Source organism: Macaca fascicularis, chromosome 5, assembly GCF_037993035.2.
Source record: "Macaca fascicularis isolate 582-1 chromosome 5, T2T-MFA8v1.1".
Lineage (NCBI taxonomy): Eukaryota > Metazoa > Chordata > Mammalia > Primates > Cercopithecidae > Macaca > Macaca fascicularis.
In genome coordinates this window covers 3,015,119-3,030,000 of record NC_088379.1, presented here as the reverse complement: position 1 = coordinate 3,030,000, position 14,882 = coordinate 3,015,119, and the positions used below count along the sequence as shown (strand labels likewise).

Genomic DNA, 14,882 nt, shown 5'->3' with positions numbered 1-14,882 from the left:
CCGTCTCTCTCTCTCCCTCCGTCTCTCTCTCTCTCCCTCCGTCTCTCTCTCTCCCTCCGTCTCTCTCTCTCTCCCTCCGTCTCTCTCTCTCCCTCCGTCTCTCTCTCTCTCCCTCCGTCTCTCTCTCTCTCCCTCCGTCTCTCTCTCTCCCTCCGTCTCTCTCTCTCTCCCTCCGTCTCTCTCTCTCTCCCTCCGTCTCTCTCTCTCTCCCTCCGTCTCTCTCTCTCTCCCTCCGTCTCTCTCTCTCTCCCTCCGTCTCTCTCTCTCCGTCTCTCTCTCTCCCTCCGTCTCTCTCTCTCTCCCTCCGTCTCTCTCTCTCTCCCTCCGTCTCTCTCTCTCTCCCTCCGTCTCTCTCTCTCTCCCTCCGTCACTCTCTCTCTCCCTCCGTCTCTCTCTCTCTCCCTCCGTCTCTCTCTCTCCCTCCGTCTCTCTCTCTCTCCCTCCGTCTCTCTCTCCCTCCGTCTCTCTCTCCCTCCGTCTCTCTCTCTCCCTCCGTCTCTCTCTCTCCCTCCGTCTCTCTCTCTCCCTCCGTCTCTCTCTCCCTCCGTCTCTCTCTCTCTCCCTCCGTCTCTCTCTCTCCCTCCGTCTCTCTCTCTCCCTCCGTCTCTCTCTCTCCCTCCGTCTCTCTCTCTCTCCATCTCTCTCTCTCTCCCTCCGTCTCTCTCTCTCCCTCCGTCTCTCTCTCTCCCTCCGTCTCTCTCTCTCTCCCTCCGTCTCTCTCTCTCTCCCTCCGTCTCTCTCTCTCTCCCTCCGTCTCTCTCTCTCCCTCCGTCTCTCTCTCTCTCCCTCTGTCTCTCTCTCTCTCCCTCCGTCTCTCTCTCTCTCCCTCCGTCTCTCTCTCTCTCCCTCCGTCTCTCTCTCTCTCCCTCCGTCTCTCTCTCTCTCCCTCCGTCTCTCTCTCTCTCCCTCCGTCTCTCTCTCTCTCCCTCCGTCTCTCTCTCTCTCCCTCCGTCTCTCTCTCTCCCTCCGTCTCTCTCTCTCTCCCTCCGTCTCTCTCTCTCTCCCTCCGTCTCTCTCTCTCCCTCCGTCTCTCTCTCTCTCCCTCCATCTCTCTCTCTCCCTCCGTCTCTCTCTCTCTCCCTCCGTCTCTCTCTCCCTCCGTCTCTCTCTCTCCCTCCGTCTCTCTCTCCGTCTCTCTCTCTCTCCCTCCGTCTCTCTCTCTCTCCCTCCGTCACTCTCTCTCTCCCTCCGTCTCTCTCTCCCTCCGTCTCTCTCTCTCTCCGTCTCTCTCTCTCTCCCTCCGTCACTCTCTCTCTCCCTCCGTCTCTCTCTCCCTCCGTCTCTCTCTCTCCCTCCGTCTCTCTCTCTCTCCCTCCGTCTCTCTCTCTCTCCCTCCGTCTCTCTCTCTCCCTCCGTCTCTCTCTCTCTCCCTCCATCTCTCTCTCTCCCTCCGTCTCTCTCTCTCCCTCCGTCTCTCTCTCTCCCTCCGTCTCTCTCTCTCTCCCTCCGTCTCTCTCTCCCTCCCTCCGTCTCTCTCTCCCTCCCTCCGTCTCTCTCTCCCTCCCTCCGTCTCTCTCTCCCTCCCTCCGTCTCTCTCTCTCCCTCCGTCTCTCTCTCTCTCCCTCCGTCTCTCTCTCTCTCCCTCCGTCTCTCTCTCTCCCTCCGTCTCTCTCTCTCCCTCCGTCTCTCTCTCTCTCCCTCCGTCTCTCTCTCTCTCCCTCCGTCTCTCTCTCTCTCCCTCCGTCTCTCTCTCTCTCCCTCCGTCTCTCTCTCTCTCCCTCCGTCTCTCTCTCTCTCCCTCCGTCTCTCTCTCTCTCCCTCCGTCTCTCTCTCTCCCTCCGTCTCTCTCTCAGCCATTACAAACTTGGGGCCCTGGCAAGGGTGGTGGGGAACAGGTCCTACATAACTGCCCATGTCGAGAGCTGTATATCTAAATCGGGAGGGACACCAGGGATAAGACTCCCTGGGTTTATAGCCTAGATGCCTAAGGACACAGCCTAGAGCTTCCTTAGATCCCTTTGGAGATACAACTTGCTAGAGGAAATGAAAGTCTGAACCATTAGTACCTAGGAGGCAGGCATCAGAGGAAGTAGATTCAGAGGTAAGGAGAATTTGGGGGCTGTACTTTCAAGAAAGTCGTGGTCGGGACCTAGGAAGTATGGGTCAGAAGGAAAGGTAAGGGCACAGGCATGGGCGACTGTTGAGTAGATACTTCTGGCTGCGCCATGATCTCAACCGGCTACTGCCAGGAGCTCGGGACGACAGCTTTCTGCCTTTAGTCGGCCTTCGGCTTCCCCAAGGAAATTGAAACTGGAAGCTTGTTCCAGGCAGACCAACATCCCCAACCCTTCTGGGTTAGAAAGCCCTTCCCCAGATAGCCTCACACGTGAGTCTTAAGTCTGGCGGCCACGCTGATCGTTTTTAACTGGCCGACAGGTGCCACGTATTTTCCTCCAATTCTAAGGAAGGATAGGACAGAATAGCAAGCGAAAGTGGTCCAATATTACTCACCGCTTTGGAGGTCCCTTCGTGGTCGCCAAAATGGTGGCAGGCCTTGTGTTCTCTGACCTGGGGTTCTTGGCCTCACAGATTCCAAGGTATGGAATCTTAGGTGGTGAGTGTTATAGCTCTGTTAGAAGCCGTGGGTCACGGAAGAGAACCGTGGAACCCAGTGACTAGTGTTCAGCTCGATTAGGAAGAACCCAGGCACTTAGCCATGCAGGAACAATGGCAAGCTTTTAGCCCGATGGGGAGTGGCAAGGGGCACCCTGCTGGATCCAGAGGGATGGAAGTCAGCGGTGGGTCTGCAATGGCGGCAAACAGCAGTGGTGGACAGCGAGCGAAATTCGCTCAGCTCAAGCCGTAACAAAACAGGGACCAGAAGAGTGCAGTTGCAAGATTTAATAGAGTGAAATAGAGTGAAAACAGAGCTCCCATACAAAGGGAGGGGACCCAAAGGGGCTTGCCATTGCCAGCTCGAATGCCTGGGTTTATATCCTGATCCTTCTCCCTCCCGCTGTGCTCTCAGGCAATAGATGATTGGCTATTTCTTTACCTCCTGTTTTTGCCTAATTAGCATTTTAGTGAGCTCTCTGATTGGTCCGGTGTGGGCTAAGTTGCAAGCCCCATGTTTGAAGGTGGATGTGGTCACCTTCCCAGCTAGGCTTAGGGATTCGTAGTCAGCCTAGGAAATCCAGCTAGTCCTTTCTCTCAACTGGACGACATAAGGAGACCCTGTTCTCTACAAAAATGAGAAGAAGAGGCCGGGCGCGGTGGCTCACGCCTGTAATCCCAGCACTTTGGGAGGCCGAGGCGGGTGGATCACAAGGTCAGGAGATTGAGACCATCCTGGCTACACAGTTGAAACCCCGTCTCTACTAAAAATATAAAAAAAAAAAATTAGCTGGGTGTAGTGGCGGGTGCCTGTAGTCCCAGCTACTCGGGAGGCTGAGGCAGGAGAATGGCGTGAACCCGGGAGGCGGAGCTTGCAGTGAGCAGAGACTGTGCCACTGCACTCAAGCCAAGGCGACAGAGCCAGACTCCGTCTCAAAAAAAAAAAAAAGAGAAGGAGAAAAAAAAAGTTTCAAGGGGGGAGGGGAAGGAGGAAGAAGAGGAAAAAAAGAAAGTAAGTGTTGGCAAAGATGCAGAGAAATTGGAACCCTTTCTGCATTGCTGAAAGGAATGTAAAATCGTATCGCTGCTGTGGAGAACCGTAGAGTGGTTCCTCAAAAAATTAAACATAATTACCACATAATCCAGCAATTCCACTTCTGGATATATATGCAAAAGAAAAGAAAACAGCTATTTGTACCATGTCCATAGCAGCATTATGCAGAGAAGGAAATTCTATTTATTGGGGTTTTGTGCTTTTTTTTTTTTTAAGACAGGGTCTCACTCCGTCACCCAGGCTGGAGTGCAGTGTTGCAACCATGGCTCACTGCAGTCTTGACCTCCTAGGCTCAAGGGATCCTCTTGCCTCAGCCTCACAAGTAGCTGGGACTACCAGCACATGCCAACATGCCTGGCTAATTTTTGTTATTTTTTGAGACGGGATCTCACTATGTTGCCAAGGCTGGTCTCAAACTCCTAGGCTCAAGCAATCTTCCCAAATCCAAACTCAGCCTCCCAAAGTGCTGGGATTACAGGCATAAGCCCATAAACCATGATGCCTGGCCAAAAGGAAGGAAATTCTGACGCGTGCTACAACATGGATAAACACTGAAGACATGCTATGTGAAATACGCCAGTCACAAAAAGATAAATGTATGATTCCACTTGTATGAGGTGCCTAGAGTAGTCAAATTCAGAGAGACAGGAGGTAGAATGGTGGTTGCAAAGGGCTGGAGGAATGGGGATTTAGTGTTTAATGAGTACAGAGTTTAAGCTTGGGGTGATGAAAAAGTTCTGGAGATGGATGGTGGTGATGACTGAACAATAATATGAATATTTGCAAAGTCACAGAACTGTACACTTTAAAATAATTAAAGTGATAACTTTATAATATGAAAATTTTTCCATAATAAAACAATTTTAAAGCTATTAAAATATTCCTTCCTTTTCCAACTACAAAAAAGAAAAAAGGTCCAGGCACGGTGGCTCTTGCCTGTAATCCTAGCAATTTGGGAGGCCAAGGCAGGAGGATTGCCTGAGCTCAGGAGTTAAGAGATCAGCCTGGGCAACATGGCAAAACACCATCTCTACTAAAAATACAAGAAATTAGCCAGGAGTGGTGGTGGGCACCTGTAATTCCAGCTACTCAGGAAGCTGAGGCATAAGAATTGCTTGAACTCAGGAGATAGAGGTTGCAGTGAGCCAAGATGGCACCACTGCACTTGAGCCTGGGTGACAGAGAGAGACTCTTCTCCAAAAAAAAAAAAAAAAAAAGAAATACTGTCTTGGGTGAGAGTTTTAAAACATATTGAGTTAGAATTAGATATATACAACAATAGTATCAAGTAATGAGGGAGACACATGAAAGTCACCTGAGGTCCTTAGGTTGTCCAGGAGGAGGATAAAAATATTTGTTAGTTAACTCTAGACTTCAGTAACAATAGAGAGTGTTTAACTGTCTAACTAAGAGAAGCAGGGACATGAAATGATTTGTTTTAAGTTGCTCAATCCCAAAGAAGGGGAAAAGGAGAGAAAAGGGACGAAAAAAACACAAACACAAGTGAGACAATATGTAGCATAAAATAAGATGGTAGATTTAATTACATTAAATACACAATGGACAAAATGCTCCAGTTAAAAGACAAGGTGTGTTTTATATGCTATTAACAAAACAATGAAATTAAAAATACACAATTTACAATAGACTAAAAGAAACATAAAATATTCACAAATCAAACTTAAGATGAGCAAGACCACAATGGACAAAATTATAAAATCCTATTGGCAAACCTTAAGGAAGACCCACATGGATAGAGAGGTAGACCATGTTCATGAATCAGAAAACTCAATATTGTAAAGATGTCAATTTTCCCAAAACTGACTGATAGCTATAATAAATTCCCAAACTATGAAGTGCATCATTGTTGGAATTGACAAGCTGATTTTAAAATTTATATGAGAGAAAAACCTTACATGAAAATACAAAGAGCCAGAATACTCAAGACACTCTCAAAGAAGAAGAATAAGGTGGAAAGGACTTACTTTATCAGGTGTCAATACATAATTGATAATAATGAAGACAGCTTGATATTGGCACAAGAACAGACAGACTAATGGAACAGAGGAAAGAATCCAGCAACAGATCTACATATATGTGGACATATGACAGAGGTGGCATTGCAGATGGGCGCAGAAAGTCAGATTATAAATAATGATAGGATAGGTGTGTAACCCTATGGAGAGAAAAAAATGAAAGTGAATCCTTATCTCACACCATATGCGAGAAAACAAATCCAGATGAATTAAAGGCCTAAATATAAAATTAAAATTTATAAGGATTTCAGAATATAATCTAAGAGACTATCTTCATGACCTTGGAGTGGAAAGAATTTCAGTGTTTTGTTTGTTTTTGAGATAAGGTCTCACTCTGTCTTACAGGCTGGAGTGCAGTGGCACAATCACAGCCCACTGCAGCCTTGACCTCCTGGACTCAAGCAATCCTCTCACCCCAGCCGCCTGAGTAGCTTGGACTACAGGCACGCACCACCATGCCCAGCTAATTTTTGTATTTTTTGTAGAGATGGTGTTTTGCCGTGTTGCCCAGGTTGGTCTCAAACTCCTGAGCTCAAGTGATCCTCCTGCCTCTGCCTCCAAAGTGCCGGGATTACAGGTGTGAGCCACTGTACCCAGCCTGGAAAGGATTTCTTAAGTCACAAAAAGCACTAACCAAAATGAAAACACTGATCAGTTCAACTGCATTAAAAATAAGAACTGGCAGGCACAGTGTCTCATGCCTGTACTTCCAGCACTTTGGGAGGTCAAGGTGGGAGGCTCATTGAGCCCAGGAATTTGAGACCAACTGGGGCATAGTAAGATCCTATCTCTAAAAAAAAAAAAAAATCAGCTGGGTATGGTGGTGTGTGATTGTAGTTCCGGCTCTTCGGGAGGCTGAGGTGGGAGGACTGTTTAAGCCCAGGAATTGAGGCTGCAATAAGCCATGATTGTGCCATAACACTCCTGGGTGTTATGAGTAAGCCTGGGTGACAGAGTAAGACCTTGTCTCAAAAAACCCCAAAAAACAAAAAAGGACATCATAAAGAGTCAAGCCAGAGTTAGAGAAGATATTTGCAATACACATTATGGATAATATCAAGACTATATAAAGAATTATTAGAAAATAATTAATAAGAAAAAATCTGGTAGCTCACGCCTATAATCCCAACTTTGGGAGGCTGAGGCCAGCAGATCACTTGAGCTCAGGAGTTTAAGAGCAGCCTGGGTAACATGATGAAACCCGTCTCTACTTAAAAATACAAAAAATTAGCTGGGGTTGGTGGTGTGGGCCTGTGGTCCCAGCTACTTGAGAGGCTGAGGTGAGAGAATCACCTGAGCCTGACTCAAGGCTGTAGTGAGCTGAGATCGCACCACTGCACTCCAGCCAGGGCGACAGAGTGAGACCCTGTCTCAAAAAAATAAATAAATAAAAATAAAAAAGAAGAAGAAAAGAAAAGGACAAACAACACATTAAAAAATGGGCAAAAGATGACAGACACTTCACAGGAGACAAAATCAAAATGGTTAATAAAAACATAAAAATATGCTCAATCTCCTTCGTAATTAGCTAAATGCAAATTAAGGCCATAACTACACCCCACCATATTGGCAAAAGTGAAATGTCTGACGAGGATGGGAAGGCAAGGGAATTCTGTTTTACTGCTGGTGGGCACATAAACTAGAACAATATTTAGAAAGATCCTCATACCCTAGAACCCAGAAGTCATACTCCAGAAGTACAAACCCTAGAAAAATTTGTGCCCCATTTGCAAAAAACACATGTGCATCAGAGACATGGACAAAATTGTTGCTAGCAGCATTGTGTGTAATTACCCCAAACTAGAAACAAACCAACTGTCCAGCTACTGCAGACATGCCCAATCTTTTAGCTTCCATGGACCTCACTGGAAGAACTATCTTGGGCCACGCATAAAATACACTAACACTAACTATAGCTGATGAGCTAAAAAAAAGAAAAGAAAAGAAAAGCAACAAAAATTTTATAATGTTTTAAGAACGTTTACAAATTTGTGTTGGGCCACATTCAAAGGCATCCTGGGCTGCATGCACTGAACAAGTTTGACTGACAGTAAAATGAATCTGTGAACTATGATACAGCCAATGGAAGTTTTTAGCAATGAACATGCACAAATTATACTACACACAGCAACATGAATAAATCTCACAGACATAATAATGAGCCAAAGAAGTCAGCTGCCAGAACTTGCATCTGTATGATTCAAGGGGATAAAGCACAGAAACAGGAAAATACTGCAATGGCTGCATAATTGGGTGTTGAAGACTTTTTAGAAAAACAAGAACATAAGACTCACATAAGCCAGGGCGGAGAGGCCGGAAGTGACACTGTGAGGGGAGGGCATTTGGGTGCTGGCAAAACTATTTCCTGACGGAGGTTGCACAGATGCTCACTTCCTAACCGTGTGTGAGGTTGTGCATTTATGTTTTATTCACTTTTCTGTATGTTGTTTTATTCTGCAGGAAATGAATGAAAAAGGGATTCTGCCTCAGCTCTGAGCCCCTCAGAGCGCGGCCACGGATGAAGCTGACGGTAACGCAAGGGCAGCTGTCCAGCAGCCTGGAATGCCTGCGAAGTTTCCTAGGGGTCCAAAGGAGGGTAGATGGGTAGGGGTCTGCTCTGTGCCCATCCAATCTCCCTCCAGTGAGAATGGCTGGAAGATGGCTTAAAAGGGATCACCACTTACACACTTCTGAGGTGGTGGGGGTTGTCTGTCAAGCATCTTCGTGGGGTCACTGCCCCCTCTTCCTCAAGGACAGGCGTCCTCCTGGCACCGCCCCCTCGGAAGGCAGTCTATTTAGGTGGAGGGAACAGGGCGTGCAGGCAGAGATAGGGCAGGGTGTGTGTGCGAGGTGCCCAGCGAGGGGCTTGATACTGCTGGGTCACAGTCAAAGACAAGGGCTGTGGTCCTTCCCCATTCCCCTCCTCTAGAGATGAGCACGGCCCTCCCATGTTCCTGGTGTGACCCTGGTGTCCTAGGCCACCCGTCCAGGGCCTGGATCACCCTCAAAAGCCTCTTCCCTGCTGAGCTTCAATCTGCCTTTCTATGAAATGGCCCCAGTAAGCCCTGCCTGCCTCAGGGCACTGAGCCGCAGGCCCCAGGCCCCCCTGTCTCCCGACGCCCACCCTCGCCCATCCTGAGCTGCAGGAAGCACCTCCCTGGGGCTGCACTGAGCCCCAACCAGCAGGGGAGCTCTGCACAATGTGGCCCAGAAGCAGCAGTGGCAACCGAGGCTTCTGGGTCTAAAAACATCTTTCAAGGCTGGGCGCAGTGGCTCGCGCCTGTAATCCCAGCACTTGGGAGGCAGAGGTGGGCAGATCAGTTGAGGTCAGGAGATCAAGACCAGCCTGGCCAACATGGTGAAACCCCAGTTCCACTAAAAATACAAAAATTTGGCAGGCACCTGTAATCCCAGCTACATGGGAGGGTGAGGCGGGAGAACTGATTGAACTCAGGAGACAGAGCTTGCAGTGAGCTGAGATCGCACCAATGCACTCTAACCTGGGCGACAGTGAGACTGTCTCAAAAAAAAAAAAGAAAAAAAACATCTTTTCACAATAAAAATCTTTATTTTTTTTTTTTTTTTTTTTTTTTTTTTAGACGGAGTCTCGCTGTGTCCCCCAGGCTGGAGTGCAGTGGCCGGATCTCAGCTCACTGCAAGCTCCGCCTCCCGGGTTTGCGCCATTCTCCTGCCTCAGCCTCCCGAGTAGCTGGGACTACAGGCGCCCGCCACCTTGCCCGGCTAGTTTTTTTTTTTTGTATTTTTTAGTAGAGACGGGGTTTCACCGTGTTAGCCAGGATGGTCTCGATCTCCTGACCTCGTGATCCGCCCGTCTCGGCCTCCCAGAGTGCTGGGATTACAGGCTTGAGCCACCGCGCCCGGCCCAATAAAAATCTTTATTAACGGAAGGCACGGGGCTCACCACAGTCCTTCGGATGGAACCACAGTAAGAGAAGCATGTTTCATCCTGGGCTTGGGGTGCTTCCCAAAGCCACCGGGTCATTTTCCCAAACCCCAGAACTGAGCCCACCTGAAGTCATCTTGAAAGTAGGCAAGTCAGTGAGTCCTCTTGAAGCCTAGGTTTCCCTACCTAAAAAATGAGGAAGCAGGACTGTCCCTGGGGCAGGGCCTAGGCCTCCTGCCAGCCCACCCTCACAGACCCAGAGGGCAAAGCAGGGTGAGGCGGGGCAGTTTCACTCCCCAGTGCTGTGGCCCCATTGGCTGAGTGAAAGCGCCCCCAGAACCCTAACCCTAGCCCTGGGAGCCAGGCAGAGACCCCCACAATGACCATCAGAGGCCATGAGGGGTGGCAGGGAGCCAGGTAGGGGCCAGGGTCTAGGCTCAGAGCAGCGAAGGATGGGTAGGGTCACATGCCAGTTAGTGGCAGAGGTGGGATTTGAACTCACGCCTCTGTGAGACTTGGTTCTCTCACCTATAAAATGGGTCTAATAGCAACTGCTTCTCCAAGCAAATGACTGTCAAGTACCCAGCTCGGCACCTCACAGATGTGCTCAGGAAATGGTAACTCCAACCCTACCCTTATATGTGGACTAGAACATTTACGGCAAGTCTCGGGAGGTCGTGGGAGCCCCTCATGGCTCCTTCTTCGTGCTGAAGGACCATGGCCTGCCCCCTACCCCACCCCAACACTCTTACAACTGAGGCCCTAGGCCTAGAGCAGCTCACACAGAGGTGGGCAGCTATGCCAGCAGGTGCAGAGTCTGGGAGGCGAGACTGGGCCAGGGCCCCAGCTGGGCTTCGGGTAGCCACAGGCCTCAGCTGTCCAGTTGGCCAGAGGGACCTATCACCTGGCCCCAGGATATTTTAGCCACTTAAGCCGGCTTCAGGTGGCCGTGTAAGATAAAGCAAAGGTGTCCTGGAGTGCACCACTAGCTCAGCACTCCAGGCACCAGGCTGGAAACCATAACTCTCATCCAATCCTCCATTTAAAAATTTTACAGGAAGTAGCCGGGCACAGTGGCTCACGCCTGTAATCACAGCACTTTGGGAGGCCGAGGTGGGCGGATCACCTGAGGTCAGTTCGAAACCAGCCTGGCCAACATGATGAAACCCCATCTCTACTAAAAATACAAAAAATTAGCCAGGCATGGTGGCGGGCATCTGGAATCCCAGCTACTCGGGAGGCTGAGGCGGGAAAATTGCTTGAACCAGGGAGGCAGAGGTGGCAGTGAGCCGACATCATACCACTGCACTCCAGCCTGGGTGACAGGGTGAGACTACATCTCAGAAACAAACAAAAAAAAAATGATAAAATAAAATTTTACAGGAAGAGAAACTATGGCCACAGTGGGGAGTGGCATGACTCCCTAAGCGAGTTCAGGTCAGACAGGGCAAAGAATTCTGACCACAGGGAGGAGGAATGGCTGGTTTTCCAGAGACAGAAACTCCCTGTGCCCCAGCCTTGGCTGTGGTGCACCGACCTCTCACCCCAGGCAGGCTGAAGAGGAAGCCCCTGCAGAGGTGGCCTTGGACACCTGGTTCCTGGAAGCAGCTGGCTGCCGTCATCAGCAGGGCCTGCAGTTCCACCGCACCCTATGGCCCCCTAGGGCCACAGCCTCCCACATCCGCTAACCAGCCTCATCATTTGTTTCCGCCAGCAAACCACAGGTCCCAGCACACACCCCAAGGAAGGGGGCCGCAGGACCTTCTCTCCTAGTCAGTCCCTGTCAGTGGCACAAGTGTGGACCTCAGTTTAGGTTTCCCTGACATAAAGTGCTAAGAAAAATCACAAGGATCCTAGGGTCCCTGCCAGCCCCGACCTCCCCCGAGTCTGTTTCATTAAAAATCCAACCTGGAAGGGCAGGGCGCGGTGGCTCAGGCCTGTAATCCCAGCACTTTGGGAGGCCAAGGTGGGCAGATCACGAGGTCAGGAGATCGAGACCATCCTGACAAACACGGTGAAACCCCGTCTCTACTAAAAATACAAAAAATTAGCCAGGCATGGTGGCAGGCGCCTGTGGTTCCAGCTACTCTGGAGGCTGAGGCAGGAGAATGGCGTGAACCCGGGAGGCGGAGCTTGCAGTGAACCGAGATCGCACCACCGCACTCCAGCCTGGGAGACAGAGCAAGACTCCGTCTCCAAAAAAAAAAAAAAACAAAAGGCCGGGCGCGGTGGCTCAAGCCTGTAATCCTAGCACTTTGGGAGGCCGAGACGGGTGGATCACGAGGTCAGGAGATCGAGACCAACCTGGTGAACATGGTGAAACCCTGTCTCTACTAAAAAATACAAAAAACTAGCCGGGCGAGGTGGCGGCGCCTGTAGTCCCAGCTACTCGGGAGGCTGAGGCAGGAGAATGGCATGAACCCGGGAGGCGGAGCTTGCAGTGAGCTGAGACCCAGCCACTGCAACTCCAGCCCGGGAGACAGAGCGAGACTCCGTCTGAAAAAAAAAAAAAAAAAAAAAAAAAAATCCAGCCTGGAAGGTGTGCCAGGGAGAGTGACCCGCTGGAACTCCATGGCAGAAAGTAAGGGGACCAATTGGGGCTGGACCTGAGTCAAGTATTGCCTGGAGGACTTGGGCATCTGGGTACCACCATCCCTACCCACCCTTGGCCTGCTTAGGGTCCACTGTTCCCGTCCCATCATAGCTGTCACTTCCTCCAAAAAGTATTCCTGAAACCCCCAGTCCCTGCACACCCAGCTGCCCTGGACACTGTGCCATAAGCACCTCATACCCAGCTGTCCCCAGACTGGGCTGTGAACTCAGCCAGGCCAGAGGCCCCTGTCTGGAACGGGACCAGGCATGCAAGAGATACCCAGTAACTGCTCATGCACTAATGCAGGGAATGAACCAGCTGTAGCTGCAAGGCCTTCTAGTTCTGTAGCCACTCAGTGTATGCAGGTTCTGGAATAGGGACGGCCACTCAGGAGGTACCCAATAACCATGCACTAATGCAGGGAATGAACCAGCTGTAGCTGCAGGGCCTTCTAGCTCTGCAGCAGCACTGCCCTGGCCTGACCCAAGGCAGCAGAACTAGTGCGTGGGGTGTGGGCTCCCAGCCCAGACTGCCCAAGTTTGGGTCCTGATCTGTTACTAGCTGTGAACCCTGGAGAAGTCACTCAGTGACCTGCACCCTGGAAGACAGGACAACCAACTCTTGGGGTTCCTGGGTACTGCTGCAGTCACCACTTGGACATCAGTGTGGGCACCCAGGAAGCTGGTAATCCCCTCCTTCCCAATCAAGCCCCAGCCACCAAGGCAAAGCTCACTGCTGCTTTATTGGAGGCAACAGCCCCTACTGGAGCCTGTGTCTTAGCGTTCCTCGGGGTCCCAGGGCCAGCCCCGGCCCCACCCAGCTGCCCTGGCCCTGCCGGGCTCCCAGCCCACTGCGGGGTGTGTGTGATGGGGGGACCACTGTTCTTGTCCTCGGAGCCCAGGCACGACTTGGTCCTGGGTTTCTGGGGTTGGGACAGGGCAAGTTAGTGTGGGGCAACAGAGTCCCCTTGTCCTCTGGAGCCTGGAGCCTGGTCCAGCCTTGGAACCCAGCCTGCTGGATGAGACTGGCTGGGTCCTACGAGATGTCCATCACAGAGGCCCTAGGCAAGCAGGACCTTGCTCCTGCTCACAGTCCCACGTGGGCCCGTGTCCATCTGTGTGGCCTGGGGTCAGGGCCCCTGTGACTGCCTTGGCCTGGCAGCCACACGGGCAGGCATCACCTAGGCCTGGTGTAGCCGTAGGGGTGCCGCAGCAGCAGGCTCTGGTGGCTGGGCAGCACGTGGGTGTGGTAGTGCTCCACCATGCTGCCCACACTCACAAACAGGACCTCGCCCTCCAGGTAGAACTTAGAGTCCTGTGGGGAAAGAAAGGGGGAGCATCAGCAGGGCCAGGCCACTCGGCGGCTCTAGGCCTCAGTCTCCCTGTCTGTAACACAAGGCAGCAGCAGCAACAGCAGCATCGCCAGGCCCCTGGCTGTCGGTGGTGCCCCCAGGGTGGCCTCCGCATCGGGCCTGTGCTCTCCACGTTCCCACCTCACTTCCCCTCCGTCCCCCGTGTCCAGGAGCCTGCACCCAGAGCACTGCAGACAAGGTCAGGAAATGAACCTAGGGACCGGGCCAGGCACAGTGGCCCATGCCTGTAATCCCAGCACGGTGGGAGGCCGCGGTGGGAGGATTGCTTGAGCCCCAGAATGTGAGACCAGCCTGAGAAAGAGAGTGAGACCCCTGTCCCCGCGAAAAGAAAAAGACAAGACAAGCAACCCAGGGTCTACGGCTGACCATCCATCCCCACTAGGGTGAGTGGAGGACAAAGCTAGGCCAGGAGAGGAGGGAGGCTGAGCAGGAGCGGGGAGGGTGGTATCCCAGAGGTGCCATTCTCAGTCTACCTGCTGCCTACACCCAATCGGGGAGATTCTGCTCTGCCTCTTGCCAAGCCATGCAGCCAGGGTCCCTGTCCCACTCGGAGCCCTCTCACCCCCTTACCTCCTCACCCCCTCACCCCCTCACCCTCTCACCCTCTCACCCCCTCACCCTCTCACCCTCTCACCTCATCCTGCCACTCTCTCACCCTCACTCCCTCACCCTCTCACCTCACCCCCTCACCCCTCACCCCCCACCCTCACCTCACCCTCTCACCCCGTCACCCCTTCATCCCCTCTCCCCCTCACCCTCTCACCCCCTTACCTCCTCACCCCCTCACCCCCTCACCCTCTCACCCTCTCACCTCATCCTGCCACTCTCTCACCCTCACCCCCTCACCCTCTCACCTCACCCCCTCACCCTCACCTCACCCTCTCACCCCGTCACCCCTTCATCCCTTCTCCCCCTCACCCTCTCACCCCCTTGCCCCCTCACCATCTCCCCTCTCACCCCCTCACCCTCTCACCCCCTCTCCCTCTCACCCCCTCGCCCTCTCACCCCCTCTCCCTCTCACCCCCTCGCCCTCTCACCCCCTCGCCCTCTCACCCCCTCGCCCCCTCACCCTCTCACCCCCCTCCCTCTCACCCTCACCCTCTCATCCCCTCTCCCTCACCCCCTCTCCCTCTCACCCCCTCGCCCTCTCATCCTCTCACCCCCTCACCCTCTCACCCCCTCTCCCTCTCACCCCCTCACCCTCTCACCCCCTCTCCCTCTCACCCCCTCGCCCTCTCATCCTCTCACCCCCTCACCCTCTCACCCCCTCTCCCTCTCACCCCCTCTCCCTCTCACCCCCTCGCCCTCTCATCCTCTCACCCCCTCACCCCCTCTCCCTCTCACCCCCTCTCCCTCTCACCCCCTCGCCC

General features: G+C 52.3%; 1 protein-coding gene and 1 long non-coding RNA gene across 14 annotated transcripts in view; one reads left to right on the top strand and one right to left on the bottom strand.

Moving 5' to 3' along the window:
- Window positions 1–9,214, top strand: part of LOC141410274 (uncharacterized) — a 26,985-nt gene extending 17,771 nt beyond the window's left edge. The window contains exon 2 of the long non-coding RNA XR_012434580.1: window positions 8,104–9,214. This is a non-coding gene — a long non-coding RNA (uncharacterized lncRNA). The remainder of the gene's footprint in view (window positions 1–8,103) is intronic.
- A 3,648-nt stretch (window positions 9,215–12,862) lies between these two features.
- Window positions 12,863–14,882, bottom strand: part of SH3BP2 (SH3 domain binding protein 2) — a 42,728-nt gene continuing 40,708 nt past the window's right edge. For all 13 annotated transcript variants that reach the window (XM_045393164.2, XM_074039275.1, XM_005554326.4 and 10 more), the window contains one exon: window positions 12,863–13,454. In XM_045393164.2, coding sequence (XP_045249099.2) covers window positions 13,317–13,454 — 138 coding nt within the window. In that variant the 3' untranslated portion in view covers window positions 12,863–13,316. The remainder of the gene's footprint in view (window positions 13,455–14,882) is intronic.